We start from the raw sequence: 17,655 nt of genomic DNA, 5'->3' as shown, positions 1-17,655 counted from the left end.
TGCCCTCTTGGATGCTGAAAAGAATCTGGCCAAGAACTTGGTTTGCAGATCATCCCAAGTTGTTATACTCCCCTGAGGCAATGATTGTAACCATCTCCTTGCATCATCCTTCGGTGAATGAGTGAATAGTCTCAACAGAATTGCATCCCTTGTGACACCGTTAATTTTCACAGTATAACTCAACAACAGAAAATTTTCTATATGCAAGTAAGGGTCCTTTGCACTGGTTCCAGCAAGCTGCTCCTTCTGCACTAACTATACCAATGCAGGCTTCAATTCGAAGTTGTTTGGCTCTACTGTAGGGCGCACAACACTACCAATTGGAGGAATCACTGCAGGAGTCATGTAATCTCCCTTTGTCCTCTATTCTGGTGGTGGTGGTATGTGGTTCTCTGCCATAATTTCTGCTTGGTTGACAGCACTGGATTCACCCCTTTCTTGAAATTGTCTTCTTTGTCTTGCTTCCCTTCTTTTCTTCCTCAAAGTCTTTTCTAATTCTGGATCATACAACAAGAAGTTTGGATCAATAGTACCTCGCATACACCAGAATCAAAATTGACCAGAAATTTAACACAAAATAAAATGCTGAAAATAAAAGGATTCAATCTCAGATTTCTATGGTATCAATCAATGTTAAAAAACAAATATCAGGGTAGTAAGGGATTACATCTTGATGATAAGTAAAAGGTTGATTAACATCACATGAAAAAGAATTCATCATATGATCAATGTTACATGAGTTTATTGTTGAGGGAAATTATTTTCTGACTACTTTTTTTATTAAATCTTAATTCATATTTTAGCATTATATTCTTTTACTTCAAATCAATTTTCTAGTGACAAAACACTCATGATTTTTACAAACTCTTGTTTGATTCAAATTAGTTTTCTATGGTTAATTGGTGTTTGAATACAAATCTATGTGGGAACGATCTTTACTCATCATTTTATTACTTGTATGACTAGTACACTTGCTAGATCCTCAATAAAGAGTCATTATGATAGTAAACATCGATCTTTAGAATTCTCTAAAGGAGATCATGTGTTTGTTAGGTTGTCACCTGTTACAGGAGTTGGATGAGCTCTCAGAGTGAGGAAGTTAAGTCTTAAGTTCATTGCACCTTACTAGATTATTAAGAAGTTGGACATGTTTCTTATCAACTTGCTTTACCTCAACAATTATTAAATCTACATGATGTGTTTCATGTGAGTCAATTTAGGAGATATGTTACAAATCACTCCCATATGATTCAGTCCGATGATATTGAGATAAAGAAAAATTTGAAAACTCCAATTGGACCTACGAAAATACTTGATAGAGCTGAAAAGATACTAAAAAGTAAAGTTATTCCTATGATGAAAGTACAATGGGAAGGTAGAACTCTTAAGGAGGCTACTTGGGAGCGAGATGATGAGATTCTTCGGCGATATCTTAAGTTATCTTCCAGGTATGTTTATGATTTTGAGGTGAAAATGTTTAAAAGGTAGTGTGAATATAACAACCCTCATTCTCAAGATGTGTTAAATAAAGGTTAAAGTGAGACTGTGAGAATTAAGTGAATGTTAAGAGAATTTTGATAGTTAAATCATGAAATTATCATGATAATGAATAGAAGGATACAATGCATGCAAGTTGTTGTTTCTTTGAAAGGCCAATTCGGCCATGAATAGTAAAAACTAGGGTTTGTGTGTTGTTTAATAAAATGAGTATGTGAAGCATAGATTCAACGATTAACTAAGTGAATAAAGCCATTGGATTAAAGTTTGAATGTGAAAATGTTGTAAAAACCCTAACATATACATTCAACCACTTTAGGTTTAATAGGGTATCAATGGTGTTTAATTTATATTGAATGATGTTAAGTGTCTTTTATGCATAATAAAATGTAATGGAACGGATAAATTAAGTGTTTGAAGATATGAAGGTAATTTGACACTTAAAGAGTTATTTGACTAATGATTTCATAGTCAAAGTAAAGTGTATGCTTGTGATGCATGATGAAATATTAAATGGAACATAGAATGATGCAGTATAAGCTTGGGAAAGGAATGTTAAGAACCTATTAGGGTTCAGACATATAGGGTTTAAAATGGTTGGAATTGAGGTTAATTAATAATTAAGCCTAGAAACTTAATTGAAGTAAGTTTCAAGTGAGTTTAAAGAGGTAAATCTCTAATTGATGGTGTTTGGATATAAGTTTAACATTGTGTGAAAGAATGGCAATTATTAGGTTTAGGTCTGACTTATGGTATAAGCATGAATTGTTAAAAATGAAATTGTTAAATGGGCAAGATATAATTCTTGTGACACATTTGGATATGTGAAAGTCAAATCTGGTTTATATTTGGATAACAGGTGTGAATCAGGAGATAGAATGATTCCTGATCAGAATTATGAGGATTTGACCTAGTTACTTGTGTTTCAAGTAAGCTTGCTATAGAAGCTACAATAGATAAGCTATTGGTTTAGGAGGATTCTTCTTCTTTGTTTGTTTTTCTAGGATTTAATGATCATCGTGGTATATTTGCGTGTTAGTGTTTATAATGTTGGATACTTAGTGTAGTTGCATTCGTATAGGTGATATCATGATATGAAATGAATATATATATATATATATATATATATATATATATATATATATATATTTGAGTATATATAGTAGTTCTTGGCCAATGAACAGATCATATATAGCCATGAGTACTCTTATTAACGGTTGGCTCTGATTGCTCTAGAGGGACATAGGTCCTTAGAGATATCTGTACAGACAGGTGGTCTAATTTTAATTATACTTGTATGATGTATGTTATACTATGTATCTAACCTTTCAAGCAGGAAGGTAAGTCATGGGTGGAGACTTCTCTATAAACCCTAAGTTTACTGAGATAGTTAAAATCTCACCCCTTTTGGAGACTTATATTTCAGGTACTCCAGCAGTTGTTGATCAGTCATCTCAGGGCAGAGGCCTGTGCAGAGTGGCTAGTGATGGAGCTGTAGTGGATGTTTATTTATATATGGATGTTGTATATATTTATTTTGAGGCATGAGTAGTGATCATGCATGCTGATAACTATCATCTATTTTGAGAGGTATATGTAGCCTTTTTGTATATTCGTATATGTTGTTTATGAACTTCAGTATGAATATGTGTATTGGCATAGAGCCATATAGTTCAGTACATGAGGTATTTTAGATATCTGTATTTATATGCTGTAAGTTTATAGTTAACAAGTTGATTTGGATAAGAACTGGCACTGAGCCAGATTCTATGAGAATTCATTGATGAATTCTAAGTCTGAATTATACATATATAGTTTGTCTGAATTTTTTTCTATATTACACAAATTTTGATTTGTCCATATTACAACCGTTATATTGTCCGTTGGTTTATGTTCATAATGGTCCTTACGATCATATTTGGATAGATTTTATCCGTTAAAAACAGATATAGATAGAATCGACATAGGTAGACTAATCAAGAAGTATGTGTAGGAATGAGACTGTACAAATTACAATAATTGGAATTAGGAATCACGCATGGCAATACGGGGAAAGGACAATGAATATGTTAAAGACATTAAATTAACATTAAAAATTAAGTTAACGTAAGAAGGTAGTATTAGGATAAAAAGAAAAAGTTTATCCGCCTTTTTACATTAATTAAAGTCAATACTTAGCTTAAGTTTTCGCTTAACTCATAGTTTTATGACGTGCTATTGTACTATTTGCATGTTAACTAACCGGCTGCAGATGAGGAGTTACAAAGATCCTGCCAAGGATGTTTGAGCCTATGCTTAGTCTATTATTGCTTTTGCAATTTTTATTTTGAAATAATAAGTCAGGCATCCACGAATCGATTGAAAAGGTATTCAAAAACCCAAAAAAAATAAGACTTGGAAAATGTTGAATATAAAAATAAGGTTTAATTTCGATTAAGTTTCACTGACTGGTGTTCTAGCTATGTTGTTATGATATGTTTTGCTATAGTAGGATTGCATCATATATGTTGAAATGAAAGTCAATGCTCCGAAACTCGAACCTGAACACAGATGAAAGAATGACTTGAAGGCCCAAATGATCAAGGTGAAAGGGTGCTAGTGAAAGTTAAAATTTGTGTACCCTATCTTATAAGGTACATGCTCATGAGGGTGAAAAACAAAACTTTTATCTTTGTTCTTCGTTGTGAAACATATAAACTCTCTACTGTCCTCATGAGTTGCCTTAGGATTTACTCGTTAAAAACACATTAGGGTTAAAAGAAATACCTTATAACTTAAAGACTTCCAAAACTATGGCGCCCTCTAATGGTGATCCACACTATTGTTCTTCAATAGCGTGTGACAAAGTTTTCTCCTTGTGCCCTCCTTCCTTGGTAGCTTGTTAGGTGAATGAAAGGTTGATAGCTATCCAGTGTTCGGTTAAATTCCTCAAGACTTGTATTTTGTCTAGAGGTTAAGTGAGGGGTGCAGTAATGGAAGAGTGGATGGATTGATGGGGCAACCAAGACTTGTCAATTTCATGAAGCAAAGGGTGCATATATAATGCTACAAAGTGGTGCATGATTGATTGATTTAAATTAGGATTTGTTCCCAATTTAAAAACCACTTGATTGGTCTTATCTTAGATTTACCCTTATCATGAAGTTGGAGAACATTTCTCCAAATCTGAATTAGCAATTAAAATTGACTAACAGGTCTTCATGGAATTCAAATTCAAATGGGTTCTAGAACCATTTGAATTTCGCCATGTCATGAAGCTGGAGAAATTTCTCCACATTTGAATTCGAAATTCAATTGTCCTATTGATCTTTCATGAAACTTTCAAATGTTCTATGGTCAGTTCAGTACCAACTTTCAACTCATCCCACCTCACTTTTGGCAAATTAGCCTTATTTATCAATATTATTGGTATCCCAAATGTTCTACACCACCAAATTAGTATGCATAATTTAAGTCAAATCAATAATTAAAATCACTTGCAAGTTATTCATGATTAAATTTTTTTCATAATTAAAGTTAGACTAGTTTGATTAAATTTAAGTAATTATTTTTTTGTTACAATAAATTTTAGTAATGTAAAACTTATGGAATATTACGTGACTACCGTAGACAAAATTGCTTATGCATTTAATTAAAGGATATGTTTTTCTCATGTTATATAAAAAAAAACATACATCCTATACATTCATCAAAAGATGTGACTTGAGTTTTATTTTTTAAAGATAAAAAGGATTTTATACTTCTCATATTATATGATAAGCCTCAGAGAAACTATCTTATATAACATGAAAGTCATTTTTTCCTTAATTAAAGACACAAGTTCGAACTCTAAAACGAAATTAATTTATGTAAGTAAAATGAATAAATATATGACGAGCTATCATTTTAAATATAAAATGGCTATTGCAATTAAAATATCAGACATTGTTTTACCAAAAAATAAAATAAAAAAACAGACATTGTTTACCCTATTGAGTAAATAACAAGAAATCAATATTGTTTATCATTTAAAAAAAAAAAAGGTTAAGTTGCGTTTATCTCTCGTTTATTTTGTCTTGTGCACTGTTTAAAGCTGTCATATGAAAACTCTTCTTCAAGGAAGTGTTCATTTAAAACCCCATCCGTTTTTTTTTTTTTAATTCAAGACAAAGAAATCAGACATGTTCAGAAGCTGGCCAATGCGACATTTGTCTCTTTCCTTTCGCTTCGTAGTTCAATGATGGACGTGGTCCGGTCTGGTCCTTTACTCACGTGGGTCCCACTCCATTTCAACTATGGGCTATGTTCCGTGTGCGGCCATCAATAAAATGCTTCTTTCTTCTTCTTCTTCTTCTAAGTTCACATTTCTCCTTCTTCCAAATGGCTCAAAACCTCAACCAACTTTTACTCCTTCATTTCATCACATTAAATATTTGAACCCATTTCATTTGTGAGTTTCCATCTCTAACATACAAACAACATGAGCTCAAAGGATTTATGGGTGCTTCTTTGTTTCTCTATTGTGGGTTTGAGCTTGTTCTATGGGATGCAGTGCCAGGAAATTAGTGACTTGGACAACCCAGTTGTTCTGCAACTTGTTACCCAGATTGTGTATAATAGAATATCCAACTTGACCTCTCTTCTCAATCAACAAATCAAAACACGCTCCAGTTTCTGCGTCAAAGATCAGTGAGTGTTCTGTTTTTTTGTTTCTGACTCTGTTCTGTTGACAGACAAATTTTATTACAAGCAATGGTCCTCTCCTTTGAGGGAGGGAGGGGCTAGCGTGCACGTTCGCCTTATTCAAATGCGGTGTACATTATTTATGTTGGTTTTGGTAATATATAGATACTAGTTGCACACTTCAACTTTATAGAAGTCTTTAGTTGTGAGCATTATGATAATTGTTCTATTTTTTTTTTTTATCTAATCACCCCCTTTCACAAAATTTTCTAGGCATTACAAGCGTTATAGTTCAGTGAGTTCAGTCAGAATGAATTAAGGGGTGTTTGATATATGAGAATTTTTATGATTCTCACGAATACGCTGGTAAAAACTTTTCCGATAATATTATTAAAAAATTGTTTGATAGGTCAAAATATTATTAAGAATATTATCTCAAATTTACTGATTTTATATTTGTTTGACTGTGAAACATTACCAGAGAATATGAGGTGATTTTACAGAACTAACATTAGCTATCATTTTCATTCAAAACTTCTAGAATTTAAAATTAATATTCAGCCAAAAAAAACTTTTTACTATCCAGAAAACTGTTCGTCCGGATATTTTTTTTTTGGCTGAATGTTGGATTTTGTTTTCTGGGAGGGTTAGGCTGGTAACGTTTCTTGCTCCCTCTAATCGATCTTAACCTTCCGCATCATATTCTATAGCCTAACCCTTTTCTAGCTAAAACCGCCCCACCATTTCCAACTGATTCAGCAGCTAAATCACACCCTAAAAAACGAAACTTTAGCATTGACTTGAACCTTGTTTGACTCAGGAGTAGAAGATCCTACCAGATCCATGGTATCCCAATTCCGATGGAAGCTTGAGCTAATTCGTGGAAAACTACACTAGCCCAAAAAGCAATACAAACACCCCAAAAGGATAAAAAACAAAAAACAACGAAGGATGGGTTAGGCGCGTCCTTTCACGCGCGCGATAAATTTTTCTTCTGCTAGGGTTTCGTAATCAAAGATTTCTGAAATTAATGGAGGAAGCGTTCAACAATAACGGAGATGTTCTGTCATTGGAGAGAAAGAGTACTAAGAGAAACAAGAACGGGGAGGATATCCCAACGGAGGCTCGCATGCGTGAAGCTGTTGAGGAGTTCCAATCTGGTTCGGTTAAGCCGAAGCTAAGGTCATTCTGAAGTCATAGGAGAGGAGAACGGTGTTGCTGGTGACTCCCTTCCTCGGTTAATCGAGGAAGAATCCCCTGATTTGGAACCGCTTGATCCAAGTTTGGGGGAAATTTCGGAATGGGGTTTTCAAACTATCCTCAGGGAGGATGGATCGGTAGAAATAAGGAGCAATAGAGATGCGAGAGCCAGGATGCGGCAACGTTGGAAGAATGCTCTGATAGTTAAATTGCTGGGAAAGAAAATTGGTGTGGGGTTCATGAAGAAGAGGTTAGAGGCTCTTTGGGCCAAGGCTGGGAGTATCACTGCCGATCTTGGGAACGAATTTTTCTCGGTGAGATTCAGTAATTTAGAGGATCTCAATCTTGCTATCACGGGTGGGCCTTGGGTAATTCTGGGGCACTACCTTGCCACAAGAAAATGGGAACCGTGCTTCGACCCTGACAAGGCCAACATCCATAAGGTGGCAGCCTGGGTCCGTCTCCCAGGGATTCCCCAAGAATATTGTGAGTTTCCCTTCCTTAACCATCTGGGTACTGTGATTGGGAAAGTTCTCAAAGTAGATAGAACCACTTCCACGGGAGATCGTGCTCGATTTGCGAGAGTTTGTATCGAAATTGATCTATCTAAACCGTTGAGAGGTGGTTATATTCTGGATGGGTGCAGGAAGAGAGTGGAGTATGAGGGTCTTTTTCTGATATGTCTTAAATGCGGGAGGTATGGGCACAACTCGGATCCCTGCCCTGATTTTGTCAAGGCTACTGCCCCAGTTAAAACTGAACTGAACCAGGACCATCCGGTGGTAATGCCAGATAACCAAGGTGTAGGTCCTTGGATGGTGGTCCAGCGGAGGAAAAAGAATCAGCAGCAAGGCCAGAAGAAGGATGCGACATTTGGCAGGAGCTTTGGGGAGGACATTTCGAATAATAAGAATGGGAAAGGAGTAGAGAACAATTCCAAAGTTGAGAAAAGGGGTCAGGTTGGTAATTCTGGAGGGTTTCCAGGATCAGGCAAGGCTGCTGCAGCAGTGAACAAAGAGAATGAGAACTTGAAAAACAACTCTCATTCCCCTGTTGTAGGAATGAACTTCTCAGCTGTGGCTTCGGATCTAAGCAAGAAGGGGTCAGGAACTACGACCCCTATGTTAACTAACAAGAAGCTTTCGTCCAGGATTCATACTGCTAAAGGCAAAGGGCATATCCAGCATTTTCATTCATCTTCTGCCATGGGTAGTAGCTCTCTGGATGTGAATGGCTGTGGGAATACTTCACAGTCTAAGGTGGAGCACCAGAAGGGGAGTACTTGGGGGGATAGGATGATGGTGGCGGAAAAATGCATAGTGGAGGGCAACATGGTTCCTGTTGATGAGAATCTGTCAAGTGTTGATATGACTAGTACTGAGGCAGTGGCTATTCATGAACCTCCTGATCAAGTCATGAGGGAAGTTTCTAAGATTTCTGAAGCCATGTCAGGTATGGAATGTGTACCTTCTTTAGGTAATTCATTAGCCAATTCTGTGAGGGTTGATAGTGATATTATCTGTGATGAACAGATCTCTGTTTTGAGGGATTCTGAGTTTGTTAGCCTTGAATTAAGTAGCAAGAACTTTCGAATCTTGCAACCAACTCAGCATTCATTATGAATATTTTTTCTTGGAATTGTAGAGGTGCTGCCAAAAAACAATTTAAAAGCACCTTTAGGAGATTCTGTAGGAAACATGGTGTAGGAGTTGCTGCTGTTTTAGAGCCTAGAGTTAGTGGAAGTAAAGCTCTTAAAATCATTCGCAGTTTAGGGTTTTCTAACCATTTAATTGTAGATGCTAATGGCTTTGCTGGAGGCATTTGGATTTTGTGGAATAATAGGGATGTGAAAATTTCTCTAATTAATAAGCATGATCAATTTCTGCATTGCTGGGTTGAGTTTCCTGAGATGCAGGGATTTTTTTGGACTGCTGTATATGCTAGTCCTCAAGAAGATACTCGACAAGTGTTGTGGGAGGAATTGAAGAATATAGGCAGATTGATGTTGGATCCTTGGCTTATAACTGGTGACTTTAACGAAATAGCTATGGCCTCTGAAAAAAGAGGGGGAGGTCCTGTGGATTTGAGCAGATGCAACCGGTTTGCTAATGTTCTCAATGCTTGCGGGATGATGGACTTGGGTGGTGGGGGAAAGAGGTTCACTTGGAGAGGTCCTAAATTTCTCCACCTTGATAGAGTTTTTAAGAGACTGGATAGAGCTGTCAGTAATGAAGAGTGGAGAAGGTCTTTTGAGGAGGCTGATATTCTGGTTCTTCCAAGATTATTTTCTGATCACAGCCCAGTTCTGGTTAGAATGGCTAAGGAAGATTCCTGTTGGAGAGAGAGGCCTTTTAGATTCCAGGCTACTTGGCAGAATGATGCTAGGTTTTCTGATCTTCTAAAGGCTAATTTGGATCCCACTATTGGGCTGCTGGACAGCTTACACTCCTTTGTCCCTGTGTTAAAAGATTGGAACAGGAACATCTTCGGTTTCACTCATCACAGGAAAAATAGGATTATTGCTAGGTTGGAGGGCATTCAGGATCAGTTGTGTTCCTCGAATAGCTATCATTTGGAAGCTTTGGAGGCTGAATTAAATAAGGAACTGTCTGTTATTCTTGACCAAGAAGAGCTGATATGGTTTCAGAAATCAAGGGGTGACTGGATTAAAGATGGTGACAGGAATACTAGGTTCTATCATACTAGTACTGTTATCCGGAGAAAAAGAAACAAAATTTTGAAGTTGCAAGATGATTTGGGGCATTGGGTGTCAGGTGAGGAGAAACTCATCAACTTAGCTAGAAGTTTTTTTCAGAATCTTTTCAAAGACAATTCTGTTGAGCATATGTGGTTTCCCATCAAAAGCTCTTGGCCGGTTATCAAGGAGAATCACATTAGCAACTTGTCTTTTGATATTTCTCTTGAGGAGGTGAAAAGAGCCTTTTTTCAAATGCCTTCTTTGAGAGCCCCTGGAGTTGATGGTTTTCCAGCATTGTTTTATCAAAGGAATTGGGAGACCCTCAAAGATCAGATTTTCAAGAGTATGCAGTTCTACTTTAAAAATCCTGATCAGATTGGCAATTTGAATCATACTCTTATTGTGTTGATTCCAAAAGTTGATAGGCCTTGCTTGATGAAGCAGTTCAGACCTATAGCCCTCTGCAATACTGTATACAAAGGGTTTAGCAAGATAATTGCCAACAGAATCAAGCCTCTGCTCATGGAGCTCATTTCCCCTAACCAGGCCAGCTTTGTCCCTCAAAGACATATACAGGACAATATTATTATTGTTCAAGAGCTTGTCCATTCCATGCACAAGATGAAGGGGAAGAAGAATTTCTTGTCCATTAAGATTGATTTGGAGAAAGCTTATGATAAGCTTAGTTGGAAGTTCATCAGATCTGTGCTTGTCGAGTTGAAATTTCCTGGTGAGTTGATTGAAGCCATCATGGGGTGTGTGTCCAGCCCTGTATTGGAAGTTTTGTGGAATGGGGCCAGAACTCCCAGTTTTCAGTCTCAGAGGGGAATTAGACAAGGGGATCATTTATCCCCTTATCTATTTGTCCTTTGTATGGAAAAATTATCCCATTTAATAATGGATGAAGTGGATTTGGGGAACTGGTTGCCAATCAAAGTAGGTAGATATGGCCCTCTTTTGTCTCATATCATGTTTGCTGATGACATTATTCTCTTTGCTGAAGCATCCCTCGATCAACTCAGTTGCATCACCCACTGCCTAGAGAAGTTCTCTCAGATGTCTGGTCAAAGTGTTAGCATAGAAAAATCTTGTATTTATTTTTCTAAAAACACTGCTCAGGGGGTTATGAATTCTATCACTGATGTGAGTGGTTTCAAAAAGGTGGATAATCTGGGAAGGTACTTGGGGTCCATGCTGAGACATGGGAGAGTTAAGAAGGATCATTATGTTGAGGTCATCTCTAGAGTGCAAAGTAAACTTCAAGGCTGGAAGTCTAAATGCCTCTCCTTGGTAGGCAGGGTTACCTTAGCAAAAAGTGTTATTTCTGCTATACCTTGCTATCATATGCAGAATAATACTCTCCCTATACACGTTTGTCAGGACATTGAAAAGCTTCAAAGGAATTTTATTTGGGGTGATCAAGAGGATAGAAGAAGAGCTCACTATGTTGCTTGGGAGATTATGTGCCAACCAAAGGAGTGTGGGGGTCTAGGCATTATAAACCTCAGAATCCAGAATGAAGCCTTCTTGCATAAGCTGGCTTGGCAGCTGATCAAAAACCAAAACAGTTTATGGGCTAAGGTTCTGTTAGGTAAGTATGGGAGGAATCATAACCCTAACCGAAGCCTAGTGGCTAAATCTAGTGACTCAACCCTTTGGAAGAACATCTGCTTGGCTCATTCCAAGATCTTTCAGCATTTAGAATGGGTGATCATGAATGGAAAATCTGTTAGTTTTTGGACTGATGTCTGGGGTGGTTGGCAGGTACCTCTGTATGATTTGGCTCATCTTAAGCCTCCTTTATCTGACTTGGAGTTACAAGTCTGGGATACTGTTGATCCCAGTACGAATGATTGGAATTGGGGGTATTTGTCTAAGTTTTTGGATCAGTCCACTTGTAGAAAGATGAGCACTATTCCACCCCCTAAAGCTAGTAATCCTGAAGATTGGCTGAATTGGAAGATGGTGAGACCAGGGGTCTCAATTGTGAAGAATGCTTACTCCCATATCCTGAATCCTAACCCTGTAAAGGACAGAATCTGGGCTTCTGTTTGGAAATGGCGTGGTCCTTTTAGAATTGCAGTGTTTATTTGGATGGCCTGCTTAAATAAGTTACTGGTTAGGAGTATAACCTACCACTGGAATGGAGGGGAGCCAAGGTGTCCTACATGTGGCTTGGAGCAGGAAACTTTGATGCATACTCTTAGGGATTGCTTAGTGGCAAGAAGAATCTGGGAGAGTTGGTTTGGAGGGAGCATTCCTAGGAGTTTTCTGGTGTCTGAAGGATTAGAATGGTTCAGATTTAACTTGGGCCAACAGTATGCTTCTCACCTATGGGAATCTTGGAAAGAGTTGTTTTTTGTTACCTGTTGGTACTTATGGCACTGGAGGAATTCTTCAATTCATGATGAGTCTTTCTCAAGACCCCAAGATCCGATTCAGGGGGTCCTTTGGTACCTGGCTGGAATGAAGAGGCCTTGTAATTCTGAACCTTTTGTTGAGGTGCCAGTACTTCCCTCTTCATCTAGTGTTGCTGTGCAGGGGGACAGTATGGAGTTTGTAAGAATTTATGTTGATGGAGCTGTTGCTCAATCAACTGGTCAAGGTGCATGTGGGGGATTTTCTGCTTCGATCAATGGTGATTGGAAGGGGGGATTCTCTCTCAATTTGGGCAAATGTTCCCCTCTAGAAGCTGAACTAGAGGGTATCTGTCAAGGCCTCATTCTTGTTGCAGAACTCGGGTTATCAAAGGTGTGGATGGGGAGTGATAGTAAGGAGGCTATTATGTGTTTAGAAGCAGAATATGGGGCTTGTGGGCTGGTGTCTTTGATTGAGAGGATTAAAAACCTTGCTGCTAACTTTGAGGTGTTCCAGTTGAGTTTCATTCCTAGAGATTCCAATGCTATTGCTGATTATTTGGCCAAACCTGGTTTGTTTCTTAAGGGTGAAGAGTTGAGATTGTTCTCCTCTCCCCCAGTTAGCTTAGAGTCTTTTTGGAACAGTTTTTGTCTAAATTTGCTGACTGATCATGTGGCTGTTAACATGAATCAGATGTCTATGTAGTTCTTTTTGGGCTGTGCCCCCACTTATATCAAAAAAAAAAAAAAAAGGATAAAAAAAAAAAAAAAGCAAGCTGCTTGTGAAAAAAAGCTTCAAGATTCTTGTGAACTTGATAGAGCTTAAAGACTGTGAAACACACTTGAGGACTGTATATTAACGATTCAACTGCAATTCGAGTTTCCCGGCGACTCCAAGAAATTACAAAGAAAGAAGAAAGATGATTCAGTTACCTTACATAACAACGTGACTCTCAATTAAAAGGAATAACAACTTCTACTCCTATTGGGCTTTCTATGCGTAGGCCCATTATTTACAAAGCAGCCTAATTTGTTTTACTTCAGCAGGAATACTATGGGCCTCTGATCAAGTGTGGCCTACATTATCCCAAATGGTAGTCTTTGGTCCAGTTCGAACGCATTCTGACCCGTGTCCCTCTTCTAGGAGCTTCTTTCTCTCTCTCTCTGTTGACGGTTCCACTGTCACAACTTCTTCTCCTTCATTTCCACCGCTTCCTTCGTCTCTTCCTTGTTTTGGGTGTGTATTAGATCCCTCCTCCCTTAAAGATTCGAGCTTGCCCTCAAGATCGAACTGTGGGAAGGCTTGAGCGAACTCGGTCAAAGGTACCCACGAAGCATCTTCAAGTGGAAGTCTTCTCCACTGCACAAGCACCTGAAAGTCTGAAGCTTTTCCTTTGGGTATAGTCCGCGAGCGCAAAATAGCAACTGTCTCAGTCACCGGGTGGTTATCCCACGTCACTGGTGGAAGTGGCAGCGGGTGAAAGAACAAATTTTGACGGTACGACTTCAACAGTGAGACGTGGAAAACTGGATGGATACGGGATCCGATTGGCAGAGACAATCGATATGCTATGGTTCCAACCCGCTCAGTTACCGGAAAAGGTCCGTAGTACCGTCGCTGGAGTTTAGAAAATGTTTGGTTGCGGACAGATTTCTGGCGATACGGTTGAAGTTTGACCCACGGTAAACTGCACATCCCGTCGGTGCTTATCTGCTTGGGTCTTCATGCGATGTTGGGCGCGGTAGAGATTCTCCCTAAGTTGCCTAATAATCTGATCTCTCTGGTTCAGCATGGTATCCACTGCTTCAATGGGTGATGATGCCCTTTCATACGGTTGTAACGGTGGAGGGAGACGTCCGTAAAGAACTTGGAATGGGCTGGACCCAATGGCTGAGTGAAATGATGAATTGTAGGAGAATTCAGCCCATGGTAAGTATTGTGCCCAACTCTTTGGATTTTCCATAGTATAGCATCTTAAATATTGTTCCAACCCACGATTGGTCACCTCTGTTTGACCATCGCTCTCTGGGTGATTTGTAGTGTTGAAATGTAGCTGGGTACCACTCAATCGGGACAATTCTTGCCAGAACTTGCTAACAAAGACACAGTCTCTGTCTGATACAATAGAACGAGGAAAGATGTCAGAGGCAAAGACAGAAGCTACTTTTGAAGCCGTGAAGTTCCCTGTCAAGGCAGAGAAATGGGAGTACTTGGATAGGCGATCCACAACCACCATAATAACTATCTTCCCTTCCGATGGTGGCAACCCGGTTATGAAAGCCATTGATAGGTCTTCCCACACCGCCTTTGGAATAGCAAGTGGTTGCAAGAGACCCGCAGGGGATAGGGGTTGGTACTTAGTAACTTGACATATTGGGCAAGTGCGAACAAATTCCTGAACATCAAATTTCATATTGGGCCAGTAATAGTGATTAGAGATACGGTGAAAAGTCTTGCGGATCCTACCATGACCACCGACTACTGTAGAATGGAATTCATGTAGCAAAGTAGTACGAATTGTTGAAGTGCTGGCCTAAACAATGTGCCCCTTGAAGTAAATAAGATCATCCTTAAATTGGTAATGCTCAAACCCTTCTCTGTTTTCCTGAATAGCTGTTAATATTTTTTTTAATTCAGAATTTTCCTTGACCTCTTCTTTAATGGCAGGTAGCAGTGGATTAATTCTGGTGGATAAGATCATCACCTGTGAAGCTTCCACGTCAATGTTCTTCTCACCTTCGTGCTTTTTGGACAGGGCATCTGCGACCTTGTTGATTGCACAAGGGTGGTATTCAATATCAAAGTCGTAGCCAAGTAATTTGACTAGAAAGTGTTGCTGTTCCGGTGTCTGGATAACTTGAGCCATCAGGTTCTTTATACTGCGTTGATCAGTTCTGATGGTAAATTTTTTTCCCAACAGATACTGACGAAATTTGGCTAGCCCTTCTGTAATGGCAAAGAGTTCCCTGACGTACGTAGAAGCCTGCTGTATCCTTGTTGACAATTTGCGGCTAAAGAAAGCAATGGGTTGGTTATCTTGGCTGAGTACAGCTCCAATCCCAGTTCCAGATGCGTCTGTAGTTAGCATAAAGGGCTTACTGAAGTCGGGTAAGGCTAACACTGGGTGATTAGACAGAGCCTCCTTCAACCGGTTCATTGCATGTGTTGCCTTGGAATCCCATTTAAAGGCATCCTTCTGGAGGAGTGTGGTCAATGGAGCTGCTATCTGGGAGAAACCCCTTACAAATTTGTGTTAGTATCCTGCCAATCCAAGGAATCCTCTTAACTGTTTCACTGTGTTGGGCTCTTTCCACTCCATAATAGCCTTAATTTTTCCCTCATCTGGTCTGACACCCATTGCATCTACCACATGGCCTAGATACTCCACCTCAGCTTGAGCAAATGAACACTTCTCCCGTTTTGCGTAAAGCTGGTTAGTTTGCAGACACTCTAAGACAGCACGCAGATGTTGCAAGTGGTCTTCTAGGGTCCTGCTGTAAATTAAAATATCATCAAAGAAGACAATTACAAACTTCCGCAAATATACCTTAAGTACGGAGTTCATGATCCCCTAGAAGGTTGCTGGGGCATTGGTCAGGCCAAAGGGCATAACCACAAACTCATAGTGGCCCTCGTGCGTGCGAAATGCAGTTGTGTAAATGTCCTGTTCAACCATGCGGATCTGGTGGTAACCAGACATGAGATCCATCTTGGAAAAAATAGTAGCTCCTGCCAACTCGTCAAGCATCTCATCCACAGTAGGGATGGGAAAGCTATGGGCTATCGTCACCTGATTGAGAGCTTTATAATCCACATAGAACCTCCATGTACCGTCTTTCTTTTTCACAAGCAATGCAGGAGATGAAAAAGGGCTGATACTAGGGCGGACCACCCCTGACTCCAACATCTCTCTCACCATTCTTTCCATTTCAGTTTTGTGAAGGTGTGGATATTTGTAGGGTCTAACACTAATGGCTTTTGTTCCAGGTTCCAAATGAATCTGATGGTATTGCTGACGACGTGCAGGTAATGTGGTTTGGCTTCTCGAATACTTGCTCAAATTCTTTCAGGACTTGCAGCACCTGATCATCAAGTTCCTTTCTAGTTGCTGTTTGAGGCTCATTAGGATGCACGGTGGCATGTAACTGATACAGGCACGCCACTGAGTTGGAAGCTGTTAATCTCCGGAATTGATTCAATTGAATGGCTTCCATGTTAATATTGGACCCCTCTTGTATCTCCACCTGCTGTCCATTTCTTTCAAACTTCATCACTAGTTGTTTGTAATTTATGGTGACATCACCCCATTCAGATAACCATTGTATCCTCAAGACCACTTCAGCTCCTTGAATTGGTAACACATAAAGATCCGGGCAGAAGCAATGACCTTGTATTTCCATAGCCACCTTAGGACACATTCCCAAGCAGTCCATCTTTTCTCCATTTCCCACCAACACTTGGAATTTCCGTGTAGGTAAGATCTTTAAACCCAAAAATTTCACCAAACAGTCTTGGATGAAATTGTGGGTTGAACCACCATCAACCAGAATTTGTACTGTTGCATTGTCTATCCTCCCCTTGACTCTCAGAGTACTAGTTGAATGTTGACCTGCCATGGCATGCAAGCTATTCTCTGGCATCAGATGATCTCCACTTCCTACTTCCTCAACAACAATCTCTGGACCTATGGCTGTATCTTCCAACACCGGTTGGTCATCTTCTTCTTCCTGCATTACCAGGATAAACATCTTCCCCTTACAGACATGACTTCTATTAAATTTCTCATCACAATAGTAACACAACCCCTTCTCCCTCTTCTCCAACATTTCGGCAGTTGTGAGCTTCCTCATGGGCAGTGTTGCCTTGGATGTTCCCGCACCAATAACAAGAGTTTTGGAAGGTGTAGGTAAAAGGCCAAGTTGGCTACTAACAGAATTTCCTACTTGAGTTTTATTGTAATATGCTCTGCTAGTGCTTTTATCATTCAATTTGCCCTCTACTATTTTAGCTAAATCAATAGCTTGTTCCAAACTTGTAGGAAGATGCATACATATCTCCTTGCGGATCTCCGGCTTGAGACCAGATTCGAAGTAACTTTGTAGACTCAAATCATCAATCCCGATTACTTGATTAGCCAGCTGCTCAAAGTGCGTTTGGTAATCATCCACTGTTGTATTTTGGGTCAACCTACCCAATTCACCCCTCAAGTCTCTACACCTCGAAGGACCAAATCTGGAACG

The 17,655-nt window shown here is 39.2% G+C and overlaps 1 protein-coding gene across 1 annotated transcript in view; it reads left to right on the top strand.

The window, feature by feature from the left end:
• Window positions 1-5,869: 5,869 nt before the first annotated feature.
• LOC133309382 (ABC transporter G family member 24-like) overlaps window positions 5,870-17,655 on the top strand; it is a 48,027-nt gene continuing 36,241 nt past the window's right edge. Inside the window, exon 1 of the mRNA XM_061510144.1 lies at window positions 5,870-6,165. Within this exon, the coding sequence (XP_061366128.1) occupies window positions 5,957-6,165 (209 nt within the window). The 5' untranslated portion in view covers window positions 5,870-5,956. The remainder of the gene's footprint in view (window positions 6,166-17,655) is intronic.

This window comes from Gastrolobium bilobum, unplaced genomic scaffold (assembly GCF_033153095.1).
Source record: "Gastrolobium bilobum isolate Gb01-03AN ecotype WA unplaced genomic scaffold, APGP_CSIRO_Gbil_v1 utg21251, whole genome shotgun sequence".
In the NCBI taxonomy this organism is placed as follows: domain Eukaryota; kingdom Viridiplantae; phylum Streptophyta; class Magnoliopsida; order Fabales; family Fabaceae; genus Gastrolobium; species Gastrolobium bilobum.
This window is presented reverse-complemented; position numbering and strand designations above follow the sequence as displayed.